This window comes from Pseudonaja textilis, chromosome 2, assembly GCF_049901715.1.
Source record: "Pseudonaja textilis isolate UNSWEBS1 chromosome 2, rPseTex1.2, whole genome shotgun sequence".
Taxonomy (NCBI): domain Eukaryota; kingdom Metazoa; phylum Chordata; class Lepidosauria; order Squamata; family Elapidae; genus Pseudonaja; species Pseudonaja textilis.
In genome coordinates, this window is record NC_141991.1 from 199,104,374 (window position 1) to 199,125,048 (window position 20,675).

The window sequence follows — 20,675 nt, forward strand, 5'->3', positions numbered from 1 at the left end:
CTCGAGCTCAACTTATAAGGCGCGCTGCGCCGGTGTACCATGTGATCTCTTAATCATGTGATGCATTTAAAGAGCAGAATGCGGGAACAGCAAACACGAATTGCAACTTCAAAAGCTGTTCTGTTTACTCGAAGAGCCTGAAAAAACGCCTGAAGCGAAGTCTTTTGAGTAAAGTGATTTTGACACCTGCCCATTACCCAGTCTTTGCCGTCAGAGGCTTGACATACTTTTTAAAGCTCAGCTGTCCACACTTATCCTTTCTCATCCAAGCATATTTAATATCTTCTTTGGAATGTGTCGATATCTGGAAGATCTAGCCATGATGACACATGCCCTGGTTATGTAAAAATTGGATTATTGGAATGTGTTCTGTTTGGAACCGTTTTTGCAGGATGTTTGGAAACTTCAACTTGAGTCAGAATGAAAACAGTCGAAAAGTTAGTTGGGTGCTTGCAGAATCATATTAAAGTTTGCCTTGCCAATACTATGATGATTACTTACATGCTTTGGAGCAACTTCAGTTTTTATAATGATTTGAAGCCGTAAGGAATTATTCCTGAACATTTTATTGATATCTTTTATCACATTAATCCTGCTATCTACTATTGGATGAAAAGGCTTTATTTTTTTCTAAAAAGATAGAATGATTAAAACTGCCTTGCTAGACCCATCTTATTGTACCATTTTATTTTTTATAATGGGCAAGCATGCCTTACAGTTGCTTAAAAGCAGGAGATGGAGACTTACCACTTGTTCTCCAACTGATTTTAGAAATATGCTGCAGAGGTGTCTGCAGACAAGTAAAAATGGCAGTCACAACCCTGGTTGTAATTTTGCCCCTTATATGTGTGTATTCCAAATGGGGGTAACAATGAGTCCTCCACATTAATAGCATACAACAGGCAGTATGTAGGACAAATAGACAGAAGACTAGCAGGCCGCAACTATGAATGCCAACCAACAGAAGGTATAAAAACTCATGAACAGATGTAACCATAGTTTCAAATGGGAAACAGTATCCTAAACCAAGTAAAAAAAAAATCCTAGAGAATTCCTGTAAACTTGGCACTCTGACAATTCATCCATCAACAGTAGAGACAAGTAACATCTACTTGTGTATACCACTCAAAAGACAATCAAAATGCCAAAAAAGAAACAAAAAGACCAAATCATCTCATCAGTAAACAACACCCAGATGAGCAGAGATTAACACCAACATTAACAGACCAAGATCAAGCAAACGATATCCCAGTCAAAGAACTACCAATTCAGACAAACAAGCTAACAATAAACAAAAGCCCAATCAAGGCACAATCAAACCACTCCCACCAACACTGACAAGGCAATAAAATGGGACCAAACCCCACTCTCTACTAATGTTGATTGTGTTAACCTAGTTTAGTAATGAAAGAGCTGCAGTAAAACTAAGTTCAGAGCATCAAGGACCCCACACTAATAGATCTACAGGTGATCACAATGATGAAGAAATCATGTACGTGCAGTGACACCAAGATGCAAATCTCACTGTTTTTGTATTTGATTTCAGATGCAGATAGGTAGATTATGTACTTTGTCTCGTCATGCCATGACATACATTTCCCCACCCTGCCCATGCCTCTGTTGATAATTTTTCAGCTTGCACTTTTTGTTTAGGAAGGCACGTGCGTGAGTGTATAGTACACACATATAATGTGTGTGTTATTTTTCTTTTTAAAAACTCATTTTTATATTATGATTTTGGTTGCAGATAACTGTTGTGATTTACATGCTAACATCAGAAGGGCAGGATATAATTATATAATCTTATTTTATAAAAATATAATAAAATCTGTTTAACATACTACAATTTGTCATAGTTCAGGTATAATGGGCACATCCCAAATAATTCCATCAACTAGTATTTTTAATGCTTCTGGGAAGATCAAGGAAATGTATGGGTGTGTCAGATTAGAAGCAGTAAAGCAAGTGAAAATATTGTGTTGATAGGTGCAGTCAGATATGTTGCCATGATATTGGTGCAATAGCAGTAGGAAGGTGCTTTCCTTAACTCTCATTCACAATTCAGTGAAATGACCTGGGGTTGATTTTGTAGTCTGACAAGTTTTTAATACTCCCTGAGAACTTTGTTCTTCCTGGCTCTCTCCATAGTAACTGAAGGAAGTGTTGGACAAGATGGCAAAACCACATCTTGTTGGTTTGGGAGAGCCAAGAAGCCTGATGCATATTTTTACATTCATACAAAATGACATAGATTTAAGAAGCATGCACAAAAGTGTCTTTAATGGAAACCCCTTCCTCTCAGCAAGTTTTCAATTTGAGGTTTAATTGTATAAATGAATAAATCTCATCCAAACTAGTTAACATAACAAAAGAGAGGATATTTAGCTTAAGTTTCTAACTGGTCTTGTCTGATCTCAAAAAGTTGTACAATAAACTGGTATTGATCAGTTGATCAAACCTGGGAAAAAGGAATACAAGCCTCTTCAATATCGCCAAGGAAAATACATGGACATGTGTACAGTATTCAGTTGCCATAATGTCTATATCTGGAAAGTTTTAAGCTAAGTATGTTTTCAGTATCATTTCAGATAAAATAAATATTATGGCTAAAAACTATTGAACATTGTTGCTAGGTCCAAAATTAAATACCATGAAATGCTTTTGATTAGTTTGAGGGACGGATATGGACTCTACTTTGCCAATGTAACAATAGAGAAGTCCTAAAGTAAAAACTTGAAATAGTAACAGCATAATATTTTAGTAAGAAAATGCTTGACAGAGAGATGGCATATAAACTAAACTAAAATGATAAATTTGGGAACAGCTTGCACAACGTTTGGAATTAATCTGTTTCTAACACAATATTTATTTTTTGCTCTTCCCACTTGAACATTAATATGTCCATATGCACATGGAGTCAGGGTGCAATGTAATTGTTAAAGGCATTTAACTAAAACCAGAGAAATTGAAGATCAATAGAAGAGAACATTTGTAGCTCAGGGTTGAAATATTACCTAGTTTGGGTAATAAAGGGTCTGCAAAGTGAACAACGAAGCTCACATAGCACACCCATCAGATTCAAGATCATCTTCAGCCATTGGACTAGTCACAGCTTCTTCATTTTAGAGTGATTCACTGATGTTTCAGTGTTAGATTCAGTGTAGCATAGCAGTCAAGCAGCACTCAAACCCCTTTCTCCTAATAACTCCAGGCTCTAACACGTGACGCCACAGACGCTCTACGTCATCGACTAGCGGCGTGGGAAATTGTTGAGAGGTGGGGATCCCATGTTTTCTTTGCTTGAGTGAGGCAGAATTCCGGATGCTGATTGGTCAATGTCTCTACCCGTTTGTGAGGCTCATTATTGGGTAGGACGATAAAAAGCGGAGCTGTGGATTGGTTGTTCAGGCAGGGCTGGAAGCATTGGTGGCGCGTCGATTGGTAGCGCAGTCGGACGGGGCGGGCGAGTGGTCATGGCGTGGTTATTTGGGCCGTACTGAAGAAAGCTTGCTTCTTTCTGTCGCATTCGGGAGGGGGTGGGTGCTGCTGCGGCGGCGGCGGCGGCTGACGGGCACCACGACAATGAAAGGCGCGCTGGCCAGCCCCGTGGCCGCCGCCACAACTATGCAGGAGAGCTTTGGCTGCGCCGTCGCCAACCGCTTCCACCAGCTGCTCGATGATGAATCCGACCCTTTCGACATCCTCCGGGAGGCAGAGCAGCGCAAGCAGCAGAGCAAGAAGCGCGAAGAAGCGGCTTTTTCAACCGGCAGAAAACCTGGCCCCGGAGGAGTCGCTGCCGCCACCTCTATCAAAAGAGAATCCCAGAAGGAGCGAAGAGGCTCCCCGTTCTTGCAGTCGGAGAGCCCCCCAGCACCCGGTATGGAGCGGGAGGGGGGCTTGCGTGGACCAGGAGGTGTGATAAGCAGGGGATGCTGCTGGGAGTGGGAAAGCGGCCAGTGGTGCAGACCGAATCCGGCGGGGCTCCCTTCTAGAAACAAGCCTGCTTTGATAGTCTCCCCCTTTTGCCCGTAGAGTCGGTGACTCGCATTGCAGCATTAGAAGCTCCTTTTTACCCCGGCAACTCTCATTCATTCCCACGAAACTCCCTTCTAGGTAATGAGCGGCGACCGGCAGGCTTAACACAGGCAATTTGCTCCAAGGCACACTTAAATTTGGGCGTTCGTTAAAGCAGTCTGCTCAAAGCGATGCGAGCAAGGGAATAACAAGAAATGGTTTATGAGGGGTTTCTTTTTTTTGAAGTATTGGAGACGGGCAGTCGCCGTTTGGATTGGGGGCTCGCGCTCGCCCCGGTCCTGGCCCTTTGCAGAGCCCGGGCGCACGTGCGCTCTTCCCTCCTTTTTCTGCCTTTCGGTCAGTCGTCGGTGGTGCTTGCCTGAAAATACCGGAGTGGAAGGGACGCGGGCGGAGCAGCCACCTGCTGGCTTTGCCTTAGCTCGTGGTTCCTCTCGCTGCGCGGGCCGGGGCGACTTCCCCGCGTAAAGGCGCGAGCTATTGTGGCGTCTGGCCCGAGATACATATATATTTATTTTCCCAGTGGCGTTTACTGCAGGTGTTGCATGTGCTGAAAGCGAAGGGCGGCTCTAAGTTGCCGTTGTGCTCGGCCTCCGCCTTCAGATGTAATTAACCGGGCTAGTCGGCGCCACCAAATAGCGAAACCTACCCCGCCCATCGCTTCATCAGCGGAAAGGCGCTTTCCACCAAAGCGGGGTTGTGGCTCTTTTCAAGGCGCGGGTACTTATGAACTGGTCGGGGCTCCCAGCAGCCTTAAACCCAACCGGAAAAGGGATGTCATCTTAGTGGAAACAATTTTACAATACTTTTGATGTTTTTTAAATGATGAATGAAGATTCGTTCATTCATTGAATCATTGTTTAAAACTCTCTTTCCCGTCTTGAGAGCCAGAGCCTTCCCCACCCTTCTCTCACTAATCTCCTGGAGTCATTCGGTGTTCCAGTGAATTATCATTAAAAAAATATATGAATGAAACCAGTTGGGGATTTCGGTTCGATTGGGGAGTGTGAAGGATGTGTGTTTGGGTTTATTTTCATGGTCATGATATGCACTGAAGATGGTGTTTGATTTTGTTGTAAGAGGTGCAATGACAAACTAAACTAAACGTTAAAAGTCAAGTAGCAGGTTGTGTACCATGAAAAATATGCCAGAAATAGTTTGGGTACTAGTTTTCTCTTCCATTTTTATTTATTAATGAAACATAGTGCTATCTGGACCAATGAAATTCCTAAGTATTTATTACTGTATCCAGATACCAGCGGCTTGAACCTGAATTACTGTACTCGTGGGAACCACAGTGTATAGTCTTAGTAGTGTTGAGTGCCTTACGAACTACAGAAATGAGTTGTATTTTTTATATAAAGGTAGTGTGACTTTGACCTACTATCACAATTGAGTCCAAAATTTATGCCGAGACATTTTTTCAGTGAGTTTTGCCCCATTTTCTGACTTGTCTTGCCACAGTTGTTAAGTGAATCATTGCAGTCGACAAGTTAGCAACCCAGTTGTTAAGTGAATCTGGCTTTCCCATTGATTTTGTTTATCAGAAGGTCGCAAAAGGGAATAATGACCTTGGGACACAGCAACAGTCATAAATAGGAGCCAGTTGCCAATTGTCTGAAATTTGATCACATGATCTTGAGGATGCTGCAAAGGCTATAACTGAAAAACAGTCACAATTCACTTTTTTTTCGGTACCTTTGTAACTTTGAACAGTCACTAAATGAACTGTTATAAGTTGAGGACTACCTAAATTCACACACATACTTTAAAGTCTCAGAGATATTACCAAAGATGGACTTTCCATATAGATTATATTTATAGGCCTGTATGAGGTGGTTTCATCTCCACGAGGCCTTTAGTGCTATAGTAGTGGTCTCACAGGCCATAGTTCTTAGTTATTATGTCACTCTTAGGACTCTCCTGATGCATAGTGGATGGCAATAATTGGTGAAATTACAAGAAGCACTGATAAACTGAGGTGGGGAATCCAAAGCGCTTTGGTTTTAGAAGAAAGGAACACTGTGCTGCCCTATCCTCTTACAGAAATAATTATGGCAGCACTGAATTTCTATCACAGAACTACAGTAATTTGTAGGGCTGTACATTTGTTTAGATTTGATAGGGAAAAGATGCTTCTGAAGGATGTAAATGCCTGTTGGCAGTTTTTAAAACTAAACACAACTCACTTATTAGTATTCCATTTTTTATAGTGTGTACACACACACACACACACACACACACACACACACACACAAAACCATTATTCCTGCCTCCTGTTTTAGCCACAGTGATAATAACTCTGTGTGGTGGGTTAAGCTGAGAAAGAGAGTGGCCCAAAGTCGCCCAACCAGCTTTCATGGCTAGGGGAGGCCTAGAATCCTTAGTCACCTGGTTTCTAGTCCAGCACCTTAACCATCACACTAAACTGGCTCTATACAGTAGACCAAATGACAGCTACTTTAAGGAATTGCAGACAGATGAGACATCTGCACCCTCAAGCAATCCAAATGGCCTTTTATCCTTTGAATTTCAAGTTATCCAAAGCTCTAGTAAGTTTCATAACTGTGGAAATTAAATTGAGGTATATTACTTAAAAGATACACCTGAACTAGCAGTTTCTTTTTGTTCTTATGTTTCCGGGTATTGAGCCAAAACTAACATGAACAAATAAGGAATAAGAACACAGGCTCTTCTTTAAGATATGTGCACATTTTGGTCTAAACCACAGTATCTCAAGTCAGCAGAACTGCATATTTTCCCCCAGTCAGCGTCTGACCATCTTTTGAATAGTATATGGATATTTGGCTCTGTAGGAAGAGAGTTTATGGTCTCTACAACAAAATGAAGGCTTCATTAAGCCTCCCCAGCATCACCTTTGTGGCTTTTAAGAGTCTACAAAATGCACAAGATTAAAGTTTAGAGCAGGGGTGGCAAGTTTTAAGACTTGTGGTCTTCAACTGGCTGGCTGGGAAATTCTGGGAGCTGAAGTCTACAAGTCTTAAAATTGCCAAGATTGGACATTCCTGAATGTAAGTTTGTGGGAATAGCTAAAAGGGTTGAAATAGATGTTTTAAGGCAGAAACAGGCTGAAGGTTGCTCAGGCAATCCTACAAAAGAGCTGATGGCTGATAAGCATTAGCAACTCCTACCAGACAACCTATTTCATTCTTTATCTTTGAAAGCTAATTAGCCCAGGTAAAAGACTTCTTATAAATGGATTGATGAATTATAATTGTGTAGATTTAATTTTGCATTCTTTAAATGTACAAGTTGATAACTTCATGTACTGGAATCTATCATGTTACTACAAAATATTTTCTAATGATTCTGTGTAGAGGCATAAAAATCTAATTATTTTGATTTGGTAAAGTTTCTGCAGTTGTTGTCTCAAGCCTGTATTATTTGGCAATTCATGAATTTTTCACAAATTTTTGCAGGCAAGACAGTCTAAATAATGCATCACACACTTACATTTGTTTTTATTCTTCAAGAATTCTCAAATCCAAACTAGTAAATAAACTAGTTGCTTTCCTGTCACAAATTATATTTTTCCAGAGGTAATGTAAAAATGGTCATAAAGCCACTTTGTCTTCAGAGTTGTTTTGGGTTTATAAAAATGTACACTATGTCACAATGCACATATAATTCCTTCATTTTTCAGTGTACAATGTCTTACTGTTCTTGGTTTCCAAATTGAAACCATCTATCAAAGCCGAGAAAGATTGAGTTTCTTGTAGATAATGAACATTAGTTGATTTGCTCTTATTTTTCCTTAGCTTGTAAAATTGCTTTTGGTACATCTGTTTTTTTTTCTCAGAAATCAACTTGAGAAACAGGAAAAAAAGGGTATTTGTGTGATCTTAAACTTAAGATGATGTTTTTATAGGAAAAGAAAAGATAATATTTTCTGAATTGACATTTGATAAAATTAGGTTTAATTAATTTTATTTATTTTATATTCTACCTTTATGATTATAAATAACTCAAGGCGGTGAACATACCTACCGGTAATACTTCCTCCACCTATTTTCTCCACAACAACAACCCTTTGAGGGGTGTTGAGATGAGAGACAGTAACTGGCTCCAAGTCACCCAGCTGGCTTTCATGACTAAGGCGAAATTTTAACTCAGTCTGCTGGTTTCAAGGTTTTCTAGGGTTTTATGTTATTTGTAATATAAAATATATAGGGCTTATATTCCCAATATGTTGCTTTAATTTTATAGTAGATGCAAGGATATTTTAATGAATAAATGATCCTTCATGGACTAGAAGTGTTCAATTTATATGCAAATGTTGATATTTTGTAATTTCATCATTCATGAAAATATTTGTTTATTACAAAACATATATCCCACCTCATGGTAGATTCAATCTGGCTTATAGTCATCAAAACAGTATATTAAAATAACAACTATAATGAACATCAGCATATAAATAGAATTCTTTGAAAAAAAGAAGAAAAAAGCTAATATTAAAACTAAGAACTGTAAGTTTGCCTCTTATATTTAATGTCAGCATATTTTATTAGAATTGATTACATATAATTCTGATATGGTTCTACGATCATTTAGTTTTAAAATATACAGATAGCCCTCAATTTGTGACCACAATTGAGCCCAAAATTTATGTTCCTAAGTGAGAAATCTGTTAAGTGAGCTTTGCCACATTTTACCACCTTTTTTGCCACCTTTTGTTAAGTGAATCACTGCAATTCTTAAATTAGTAACCCAGTTGTTAAATGAATCTGGTTTCCCTATTGACTTTGCTTGTCAAGAGGTCACAAAAAGGGATCATGGACCCAAGGACACTGCAGCTGTCATAAATATGAGTCAAGCATTCAAATGTAAATCATGTTACCATGTGGATGCTGCTATGGTGATAAGTGTGAAAAATGGTCATGTCACTTTTTTCAGTGCCATTGTAACTTCAAACAGTCACTAAATGAACTGTTGTAAGTTGAGAACTACCTGTGGTTCTGTAGCAAATGGCATGCTCAATTAAACAAATACAATCTTCTGTTACATAGGCAATAGATCAGAGTACAGCTGTGTTTGTTGAAGCTAAAATGTAAATGAAAATTAACTCAATAGAATGCAAAACAATATCAGAAGAAGACTTTTAATACAAATATAACAAATGTATATGAAAATTAAAAATCCAAAGAATAAAAGGATACAATAGTAGCATTTGCGTAACATAATTCCATATATTTATTCACTGAGATACTTTGTCAAGTTGTATATAGTACTGCAATCATAGTTAGAGCTCATTAATGGGTTATTATTAAAAGCAATACTAAGAAATGGCCCAGCAGGGGCAGAAGTGTACCGCTTGAGCTCTAAGCTAAAAATTGCAAATTGGAATTTTCCAGGAGGTGATTATGAACTATATGAGAACAGTCATATTGATATCACATTTTAGCTCAATTTAAATGTAAATTAAATTTACTTCCAAAAATATTCTAGTATTGCATCCACTTCTGCGTTCTTCATTTGTTCTAAGGAAGTGGCTTGATTGGTGTAGGTAGGAGTCTGTATAAATGTCTTGTGTTGAAGTATCCTGTTTGGACCTTAACTATTCCATTCTAATAATAGCTGTCTGGAATCTCCACCAATATAGTAAATTGGATTTTGTAAACTTCCTTCATGAAAGAAACGAATGACAAACTTTGGTCAGGTTATTTACCATGTGTTTCTGCCTTCATCCTTTCATTCAACATGATGATTTTGCAAAGCTTCAAGCTCAATGATTACATGCCAAATTTGAATTCTGGAAACCCAAATTAAAAGAACCTCTAATAGTAATTTAATTTGAATAACACCTTGGAATATTTCCTAACTTCTGTTCAAATAAACTTTTTAGTGCAGTTCAGTCTTGAGTTGGTTAATATAAGCAGAATTGATAAAGGGGTTTTGATAACTGTCAGGGTGCAGTGGTGCTCTTTATTTTTAACACTTAGTTTGTTTACTTCAGCCCTTTAATTCCTTTTGCAAATGTCCTCCTGTAACATCAGTCTTAAAGAGACTGTGATTTTGTTTGGGCATAACAATGTTTGTTTGCACCTTGGAAAAAATGCTTACTACCTTTCAGTGTTTATCAGAATTATGGAATCTTGCTATAAGTTAAAAGTATATATATATAGTGTGATAATATTAGTATCAGCTGGGCAACCAGATTCACTAAAATTTATAGTGCAGAGTTGTTGTTTTTTTCCAGAAACAGCAGGTACCGTTGTAATAGTTGTATCCAGTCATGCTCTGAGTGTTGGGCTAAAGTTGATTTGAGAGTTTTGTTTCATTGATCAGTGTAATTTGGGAGTATAGTATGTCAGCACATTCAGTGATGTTCTTGAATGTTCCATAAACGTTCATGTGTTGCTTTAATCTAGCACGGTAGACCTCTTTGTTTCTGATCAAAGTTGTTATTTTCTCTTCTAGGGGAAAAAAAATGTAGTCCTTGATTAAGTGACTAATCATTCAGTGGCCTCTTGAAGTTATGATGGTGCTGAATAAGTAGTAGTTGCATCTGCTACTTAAAATTCTGGCCATCCCAGCATCTCCATGGACATGTGATCATGATCTGAGCCATTGGCAATAGCTCATGCTTATGACAGTTGCAGTATACCATAGTCATGTGATTCACCATTAGCCATCTTCCCTGCCGGCTTCCCAGAAACAAAAGTCAATGGAGAAGGCTGGAATTCACAGGTCACTTAGTTAAGTCTCTCCCAACACCTCTGCACTCATAGAGCATCTTGACAGTCATCCATGCTACCCATGCCACCCTTGTGCACTCTTCACCAGCCTGGCTGTGCTCCTGCCATGCCTTCCCACCTACTTGCACATCCCTATGCACCCTTCTCAAACAGACCCCTCATGCACCTTGCACACCCACTCCAAGCCTTGCACCTATGCCTTACCTCCCCAGCTACTTACATAAGCCCTATTCACTATCCTTGAAATTCGATGTGCTTGTGCTACGCCTCTTTTGGCACTTGCATACCCTCTTGAATCCTTCCTGAACCCTTCTCAACCCATGTCCCTGAGCTGCACATCCCCCACTGTTCCCTCTCCACTCAGCAGCACCCATTTATCAGCCTACTGGCCTACTTGCGAGCTGCTTGGGACTTACAGGTTTCTGCCCGTTTCTCCAACGTCTTTGGTTGTTGGAAGCCAGTGGGAAGTTGCAAGGAGATCCATGCTTAACAACACATGCACCCCACTTAACAACAGCAGAAGGGACTGGCGGGATTGCTAATGCTAAGGAAGGCAGTCATGCTTTATGATTGCATTCGTTAGCAATAAAAATTCCAGTTCCAGTTTTCATTATTAAAGTGAGGACTATCTGTATAGTGAACTTAGAGTTATTTGATTCAGCAATAGATAAATAATGGTGATTTTGTTGTTAAATATTGGAATTTCCAAGCAACTTCTCTATCACTTCGGTATATTTGCTGCTTTTAGCTGCCTTATGATCTAAGATATTGATTGGGACAGAAAGAAAATAGCAACAAAAGCAATAGGATTGGGTGATTAAAGTAAACACGAGGAAATTACATCTGTTTTAAATGTAATTAATGCCACTAATCTAAATATATTGGTTTTCCACAGGCCAAAAGCGAGCTCCAAAAAGGGGAGAACAACAAGGTTGGAATGAAAACCGAGGTACAGAGATAAAACAAGATAAAGCTGAATGGAAACCTTTCAGGGAATACTGTCCTCATGAAATGGAAAGACAAGCAGAGTTTATACTAGAAAGGTATGTATTGTTGAAGGATTTATTATACATTGTAATTTTGGAAAATGTAAAATCTGTTACTAAGAAAAATTAAACTTTTTTTTAACAATATGAAGAGTTAATGCAGATGGTCCTTTGGTTATGACAGCAATTGGGACCAGAACTTTTATCATGCGATGTCGTGTGACTGCTTTACTTATTGACAACAATTCCAGCAGTTGCTGTTGTAATTCCAGGACTTCACAGGTTGTTAAACAGGAAGAGGTTGGAACCCCATACAAGGAGCATGTGAGTGTTGCAGAGTGTGAGTGAAGGATGCTGGCAGGTATTAGAGACAATGGCTAGAAATCATGGATGGGTGCTATGGAATGTATGTGGGTCAGTGAGGGCCAGAGGTGCATGTTGTGGAGTGTGAGCAAGCAGGTGCTATGAAGTATGAGGTCCCTAGTGGGCTTTCTTGGGGCAACTTAAGGGAACAAGTTGTGACCTTGGTGATCACATAATCATGAGACATTGCAACTGTCCTAAGTACAAGCTGGTTAACCAAATATCACAATCATGACAGCAAGGTTATTACAACAGCTGGAATTTCAAGGACCGGTCATAAGTACCACTTGTTCAGTGCTGTCATGACTTTGAATGGTTGCTGAATGACTGGTCATGGCTGCAGGATTATCTGCTAAAAAGACATGTAAAAGGTACATCAAGGTAAATTGAAACTGTAAGATTACAAACTAAATATAAACTACAATACAAACTAAACAAGGGATCTAATGTTGTCAGGAAGATTACAATTTTCTAATGTATCATTAATTGCTTATGAAATTATAAAATGTATTATTACTTAAAATTTAAACATCACTATTAAGGTTTAAGCTAAATTTAACACGTTAGAAGCCATTTACACAGAATATAAATCATTGACTACAATTATAAGATGCAATAAATTGAATGCCATGAATCTAGTTTCCTGTAAACAGGAACATAAACTCTATACATGGAAAATTTTACATTTGAGATTGTGCAAATCTGAGATTCTGTAATAGGGTTGAAAGCTTTAATGATAGAAGTCTGCTATTCTGAGCTGGGAGCTGCTTTGGAATTGGCATAATTAGTAGTTTAATCTTTCTTTAAAATTGGCATCTACGTCTATTATTTTTATTATTATCTGTGGTTTAATGTAGAAGTAGGGCTATTTATTTCTTGCTCTTCCATATAGATAGTCCTCGACCTAATAACAATTCATTTAATGACCATTCTGAGCTACAACATCACTGAAAAAAGTGACTTATGACCATTTTTCACACTTATGACTGTTGTGGTATCCCCATGGTCATGTGATTTACATTCAGATACTTGACAAATGACTCATATTTATGATGGTTGCAGTGTCCCAGAGTCATGAGATCCCCTTTTGTGACCATCTGACAAGCAAAGTCAATGAGGAAACCAAATGCACTTAATAACCTTGTTTAACAGCTGCAGTGATTCACTTAACAATTGTGGCAAGAAAAGTCGTAAAATGGGGCAAAACTTAACAAATTTCTCACTTAACAACATAAATTTTGGGCTCAATTGTGGTCATAAGTTGAGGACTCCCTGTAAATGTACCATGGATATTCTAGTGTTAAGATTTTAACCTACGGAGACTCTCAAGTGCCCAATGAACTGAAATTACAAACTTGTTCAGTGCTGCATTTGGAATTTTGACACAGCTTGTTGAAAATGACTTTCATTATTCTAGATAATGACAACAGATTTAAGGACCAAGGTGTGATAATATTATCTTCGATTTAGTACACAACTAAAGAAGGATCATCCATTTTGTTTTCAGACCAATGGAGCGCTTTGATCGGGAAAGGCCAATGAGAGGTCGTGGGGGAGGAAGAGGCGGATTGCAGGGCAGAGGTAGAGGTGGTAGTATGAACAGGACCTTCAATGGCTTTGATCAAAGAGGGAAGCGGGAATTTGACCGGCAGAGCGGGAGTGACAAAACGTAAGTGCTACTTTGTATGTGCATTTGTCATTTTTAAATCAATCTTTGAGTTCATTGCTAAGAAATATGAGGTTGGCTCCCTATGTTTTATCCTTTTGTCAACAAACAAAATATTTATACAGGAGTTCGGCATGAAAATTGGCTTTGCTGTTCTATGACTTGTAATTGATTAACTTCTAACTTCTTTTTTTCATGTATTTGTTTTGTTAATATGTAAAACTTTTTAATAACCGTTGGCTGCTGTCCTGGAAAATCAGCTGGTCAAAAAAGTGGGTTATATATTTACAAAATAAATAATAGCTTCATAATAAGGAATGTAAGTAAATGTGATGGGAATGCTGATACTTTTGTAGAATTTAATCTTTTATAGCTCTTCTTCTTGGGGATGCTCTCCAGACATGGACTTCAGCTCTCAGAATCCTTAAATGTTGGCTGTAGAATTCTGAGAGTGGAACTTCATACACTTGCTTGGGAAATGATCTCAAACTGGTAAAAACCTATATAGTTCCGTGAAAATACATGATTTAATTTCTAAGACAAGTGAAATTTCGATCTACAGAGGAATCCGTGCAGAAGATAAAAGGGGCGGAAGTGGACCACGTAACTGGGGAACTGCTAAGGATGATATGAGGTATGAGAAATGTGTTAGTAATTTCCAGGGCATCATTTGCACGTCTTCATAACATTAAAGATACTTATTTTAACTATTGGATGCTGACTGAAGAGAAGTACCCTGTCTCTTTCCTACTGTTTTGAAAAATTGTTTTCAATGTACATCTGAATAATATGAAACGTATAGGGTGATTTGTAATGTAACACCATGAGAACCATTGGGGAAGGAAAGGAAGCAAATTGTTATTTGTGAATTTCCTTAATTATCTCACCTTAGATCGAACTTGAGTTTTAGGCAGTTTTTCCTTTATACTTGCCCTGTCCCCACCATGTTTTGCCTGTTTTTTTAATGTTGAATTATTTGCCTAATCTTGGCTGCAGTAAACAGTGCAGAATTTATTTTTCCCTAGGCCTCTTTTTCAAGGGGTTTTGGCAGAGCTGAGATACATCTGTCTCTTTTTTGTCTTAGATTATAAGAACTGAGAAAGAAACTAACATTTGGGTGCTTTCTTCAGCTTTAATTGTTTGGAACAGACATGTTGAGTCTTGCTCCACTGAAAAACCTGAAGTTCCTGTAATAAAGGGATGTAGCCTTGTGGTTATGTTTGTATGTGTGGGTTCACATTCAATCTTCTTTCAAGCAGGAGTTGGAAAAACCCCTTGACCTTGAATCTTTGAAGACAGATGGCTTTCTCAAATTCCAGCTCAGATCATTTTAAAGATTTGTAACCCATGAAGGAAAAGTAAAGATTTGCTTATGCTATGTTCGTGGGAAAACGAAATGATTGAAATTTAAATAGAAAAATGACTATATTTGTCAGTGGTAAATATCTTGGGAAAAGATCGGAGACAGAAGTTAAATGCTTGTATCTCTTTGTTGGCTTTGTGCCACACAGATGGGTTAAGGAGGAAGAGCATGGGCATGCATTTTCTGGGTTTTTATGTGATGAGATTTGTGAAGCCTCTGTTAAGTTAATGACATGCTTCCACTGAGATTCATACAGTGCATAATGCAACATGCTACCTGCAGACTTTCATGTTCGATGAGTCCACCCCAAAACTCTGAAGCAGCTTTCGCAGTCTGATGATGTGAGAAAGTGAGGAACTGTGTCTTTGTTTAGGTCGTGTGAAGAATCCTGTCTAGTGTAGTTTTTGTATTTCACCTGTGCTTTGTTATTTCTACAGTGAGCTGGAACAGACTGCTCCTATGGAAGAGACTGGAGAAACAGAAGAGAGCTCAGGAACACCCGACGGAGAACCTCCAATGAAGTATGACCTGGTTTGAGAATCTGGCTTTTATTGCTTCATAAATCTCTATTAGAAGATCTGACCTTTTCTTGGAAGTTTATTCCAACTGTGTGCCAAGTGGACCTGTTCTCAGTGTGGCCACTAGAAAATGGAATTGATCCTGGGGCATTATCACAATGCTTTAACAATTTCAGCTGATCTTTAGGAATTGTTGGAATGATTGAAAAATATGTTGTGGTTTACCCAGGTGGTTATTAACATGGTTTAAAACATCAGGCTTTGCCAGCTGGTAATGACATGTTGTCAAACAACTAGTGGGCTGTAATTTTCTAAAGTACAAAACCTAATATCTAGGTTAATCTAGCTATTAGGGATGAGATTTTAAACAAATATTCCTTGATTTTTTTTAAAAAAAAATCTCATTCCTTCAAGTCCTTGAAGTCTTTATTTTTGTTTTAGTCTGTATTATATTGCCTTTTTGCCATCATTAAACTCTACGTGGTAACAATATGGTTTTAAAAGAGTATTTCAGAGAAGGAATAGCAAGACCCCTAGAAGAAAAACTCTGTTCTTCCTATAAATTAATTTAGAACTGAATAGGTAGCAGAATTGTTGCCATAGGTGCAAAATGTCTACTTCTCATGTTTTAAATTTAGACTGCATATCACCCAGAGTCACTGTAGAGTTGCATAGTTCTTGAATATACTTTTCTAGAAAACTTACGCATTTATCAGGATATATTGATCTCATAGTTTGGAATAAAAATGGATTCATTCTTCTTTTGTTTGACAATGTTTGACCTTGTTTATTCATGAGTATGAGACAGGCAGACAAGCTAATAAAATAGACTTAACATCTATTTTGAATTTATTTCAAGACAGGGATCTATCTCTAGTGTGAGCTACCCCAAACATTAATAGAGACTGGTCTTGATCCTACACCTTGAATTTGCTATAGTAAAATTAAGTAGCATGCTTACTCAGTTGTTACATTTATAATCACATCTTTTTCTGAGTGTTTAAAGTACATTATGTATTGGAGGCTTCCCAATCTCTCTTAACAGCACCCCTGTGAAGTATATTAGTCTGAAAAAGAATGATTACCTTGGTAACCAGTGAGTTGCAACCAAGTGAAAATTTGAATCTATGTTGCTCAAAATTCTAGATGGATCTAGGTTGAGGAAGGCCGCCAGAGGAGTGCAATGGGAGACCCAAACATTTCAGCCTGCTAAATGAGGGAGTTTATGCACCAGGATTGCTACAATCAGTTTAGACTGAGCATTTTTGAATCATATTTGATTTCAAAAGATGAAGGAAGCAGATAGCAAAACTGTAGTATAATTTTTGATATACACCCAACAAAATATAGAGCAGATATCTGATCTAAACAGGTTTTCCTGGCCAGCTGTATAGATTTCCTAACCAAATTTAAGTCTTAAATTTACTATCATTGATCAGTAACAGATATTAGGTTTAGCAGGAAACCACATTTTAGGTTGCAAACATTTATACGTGCTATGCTACTTAAGCTATAGGCAACACAATGTGTTATGGACCTTTGTCAGCTCATCCCTCTATATTGCTTTCATTTCTTGAATGAATGAATGAATGAATGAATGAATGAATGAATCTGATATGCTCCAAAGTAGTCCTGTGACATCTCCTTCATCATCTTGGTCAGCCTGATCTCCATCTGGCTTCAACAATTGCTTTGTTAGGAAATGTATACAGCTGGCTAGGAAAAGAGTGATAAGTCATGCTGGACTGGGAATTCTAAGAGTTGAAGTCCACAAGTCTTAAGGTTGCCAACGTTGGACACCCTTGGTTTGATAAGATGCATTCTGAGGAGGACGGGAAGTAACCCAATTCCTTTACTTTCTATGTCTAGCTATGTCGACAAAACCAACCAATGTTTGAATAAGCAAGCCCTCATCCATGGCACTTATGTTGTTATGAGTTCCCATATGCTTTCAGAAACTTAAACCAGAATTGTACTGGTTTCAAAGTGCTTATTTTCCTTTTAATATAATAGGAGCGAAGTCCTTTTAACTTTGTTATCAAAGGAATTTGTTGAGAAAAAAAACATATTTAGAAAAGCCCCGAAAATGGGGAATGGAAGGAGCATCTTACTGAGGAAAAGGCTACAAAAATAGCCTGATGCAGACTGATCATATGGTGAACTGCAAATACTGAATATCTGATCCGGAGTGGATAGGAACTAGAATATGTTTGAAGAGAGCAGACATGACTGATTGGAGCATTGGATAAAAGTTCTGCAAGCTATTGCATTTCTACAAGCTTGGTAACCCATCGTGTGGGGAAAAAAAGCTGTTTTCAGTTAAGTTGTATTCTACCTTTCTCTCACTGCATTTTATAGGCTAATGGTTTTTTACTTTACAACTATAAACCCTTAGAATTGCTGAAGGAGAGCCAGTGGATGAAATAGTTCAAGAGATGACATTGGATGAATGGAAAAATCTTCAAGAACAAAATCGACCAAAGCCCGAATTCAACATCCGGAAGCCCGAAACCACTGTTCCTTCCAAAGCAGTGGTAATTCATAAGTCAAAATATAGAGATGATGTAAGTATTACCTTAGAATTCAGAACATTCTTCCTTTTAACTCTGTTAACATGTGTAGATGTACTAAATTGAAATTTATAGCTAGAGACTGAATAGATTGAAAAAACACTACTAGAACTTATCTCAATCACAGACCTTTTTTTTTGAAAAGTCAGGAACAGTCTTAATGGGTTTTTTTTGTAATTCATTTATAGCAATAAGAATTTTTGATGCCGATTTTCTGATTTGTGGTTCTTCCAACATGTTCAGATTAAGTTTCTAGTTGCTGCTGAGTATGTTCTTTCATTAAGCAGGATGTTCAGCAGAGAGAAAGAAACAATAAACAATGGATTTCACCCAAACTGCCTTAAAGAATGAAGCTGTGTGCATATATTAACTGCACAGAACTGCATTTATGTAGTATGACTCCATAAATGCTAGAATGAATTGATCCTTTCTTTTCCACTCTGGTGAATTTGTGAAGAATCCTCTAGATGTTTTTCATACATATACACATACTTACATATATGCACGAAAGTATTTGCAAGGTTACTAGAGAAATATACATATTTTTCAAGTTTTGCTGGCTAGTGTAGTAATTTCAGTGCTTAAAAGTCAACTAATGAGAGTAATGAGTCGACATGTACCAGCAGCTGCTTTTTTAGCTTAATCAAGGAGCCTTTTTAAAAAGAAAGTGTCTGTGGAGAATCACCATCTCTTGAGACTGGTTTTTGTGTTGTTTCACTTTATTGTGAGATGAGTCATAGAGGGAGCCCAGTTTCTCTTGGGAGTTCTATTCTCTTTAAAATGTCTCTCTAGTGTCCTTTATTTTTCCAGGGCATGTTTTTTTTAATTTAAAGGCATCATTTGGCTCTTGATGCACTGTTTCCAGTTGAAGATGTATTGGTTTTAACCCTAAAAAACGTGGATGCATTTTATTGTAGGTGCTGAAGGAAGATTTTGAGGATGATTCTCACTTTTCCCGAAAAGCAGCAAATGACATCACTTCTCAACTGGACATTAACTTTGGGAATCTGCCTCGTCCTGGAAGAGGAGCCAGAGGAGCACGAGGAGGTCGTGGGCGTGTCCGAAGAGTTGACAACTCATGGCCAAGGCCAGGAGTGATGGTAATTACCATATGCTAATTCTAATCTCTACTTCATTACTGTAATTTAATTTATACAGCTGCCTGATGAAAATGGCATTGTCCGTGGACAAAAAGAAGGCAACAGAAATCACAGGATGTGTAGATGTACCGAAAAATCTGCATTTTAAAAAATATTTCCTCAAAACTTACTCCTACCCAAGAAATTACTTGGATCCATTGAACATAATTTCTGAGTCCCTGAATTTTCAAAAGTTTGGGTTGAATAAATAAAGCTAAAAAAATCCCCTTAATATTAATCAAATGTATAGTTTAAAACATTTAGGATAAACAATAAATAGTACTTAGACTAATGCAACAATTTAAAGAACCAAGCCAAAATTATGTGTATCTTAGTAAACGAATATGTAGTTCTTATCCAACTGATCTGGTTTTGCTTTTCCTTTTAGATGCGTATTGCTGCTCCAAACCCAGATGACCCCGAGGATTTTCCTGCTTTGTCTTGAAAGAACTTAGTGACACCTCCAAAATAGCTGTGGAAATACTATGTTGCTGTAGAGGAGAACCACTCAAGTCTACAGAGAGAAATGACTTGCGTGTGTGAATTTTGCACTATTATGTTAAGACATACCCAGTGGGTTTGGAGGAAAGTTCTAGTAACACTGGTTTTTGATTAGTTGTATGAAGGCTTTATGGTATCACGTGAGGAATTTCAAATAAAAATTCAGGATGATGGTGTCAAACAGGTAGATGGATGAGTCTTTGTCCCTTTTATCACAAATGTAAACCATATTAGATGGTTTGGGGACAACATGTTTGGACTAGTTGTTTTCCAGGTTCACCAAGTGAAGTGTGTATTTGCCATACTTAAAATTACAATTTTCAGAAGTAGGGTAATGCTCTCACTGGTTGAGGTCAGGGGTGCTATTTTTACATATTTTTATCATTTAATATAGAAAGCTGCAAACTGTAGATTTTAAAGTTATAATTTGGAAATTAAAATTTGAAGAAGGAGGCAAGCTGCAAATAAATCCTGGAATAAATAGTGTTTTGGAAGAAAGGGTGGTAAACTATGAAACAGCTTTGTTTCTAACTAGTTGATTTTCATACACATGGAAATCTATCTATCCGGGAGGCTTTAGAATAGTATTCTTCATAGAGGAGCATTAAATAAGATCACTTTAGGGAAACCCTAAACCTTATATGTATCTCCCACCTGCCAAACCAACGTCAGTTGCATTCTTCATTTATCATTGTAGAATCCTTTTAATGAATTGGTTGGAGCTCTTAATGTTGCTTATGGTTGATTTCTGATAGACAAAGCTGTTTTTCAGCAAAATAAGAACATTAGAAGCACTATCTCACAAGGAATGGGAGATG

At 37.9% G+C, this 20,675-nt stretch overlaps 1 protein-coding gene across 2 annotated transcripts; it reads left to right on the forward strand.

The window, feature by feature from the left end:
- The first annotated feature begins 3,423 nt into the window (after positions 1-3,423).
- On the forward strand, positions 3,424-20,042 carry HABP4 (hyaluronan binding protein 4). Of its 2 annotated transcripts, XM_026703904.2 has the most exons (8): positions 3,424-3,877; positions 11,647-11,794; positions 13,608-13,769; positions 14,329-14,400; positions 15,567-15,650; positions 18,043-18,211; positions 19,135-19,317; positions 19,745-20,042. In XM_026703904.2, the coding sequence occupies exons 1-8, from the start codon at positions 3,583-3,585 to the stop codon at positions 19,799-19,801; spliced, it is 1,170 nt and encodes a 389-aa protein (XP_026559689.1). In that variant the 5' UTR covers positions 3,424-3,582; the 3' UTR covers positions 19,802-20,042. The 2 variants fall into 2 exon arrangements, with proteins under 2 accessions (XP_026559689.1, XP_087782959.1); XM_087926833.1 differs by lacking the exon at positions 14,329-14,400 and having other exon boundaries at positions 3,455-3,877.
- The last annotated feature ends 633 nt before the right edge of the window (positions 20,043-20,675 follow it).

Excerpts from the sequence above, each read along its gene's own strand:
- HABP4 (XM_026703904.2), top strand. The coding sequence starts at position 3,583 with ATGAAAGGCGCGCTGGCCAGCCCCGTGGCCGCCGCCACAACTATGCAG. Across the intron at positions 13,770-14,328 it reads CAGAGCGGGAGTGACAAAAC|AGGAATCCGTGCAGAAGATA; the intron begins GTAAGTGCTACT and ends TTCGATCTACAG. Across the intron at positions 15,651-18,042 it reads GACGGAGAACCTCCAATGAA|AATTGCTGAAGGAGAGCCAG; the intron begins GTATGACCTGGT and ends ATAAACCCTTAG.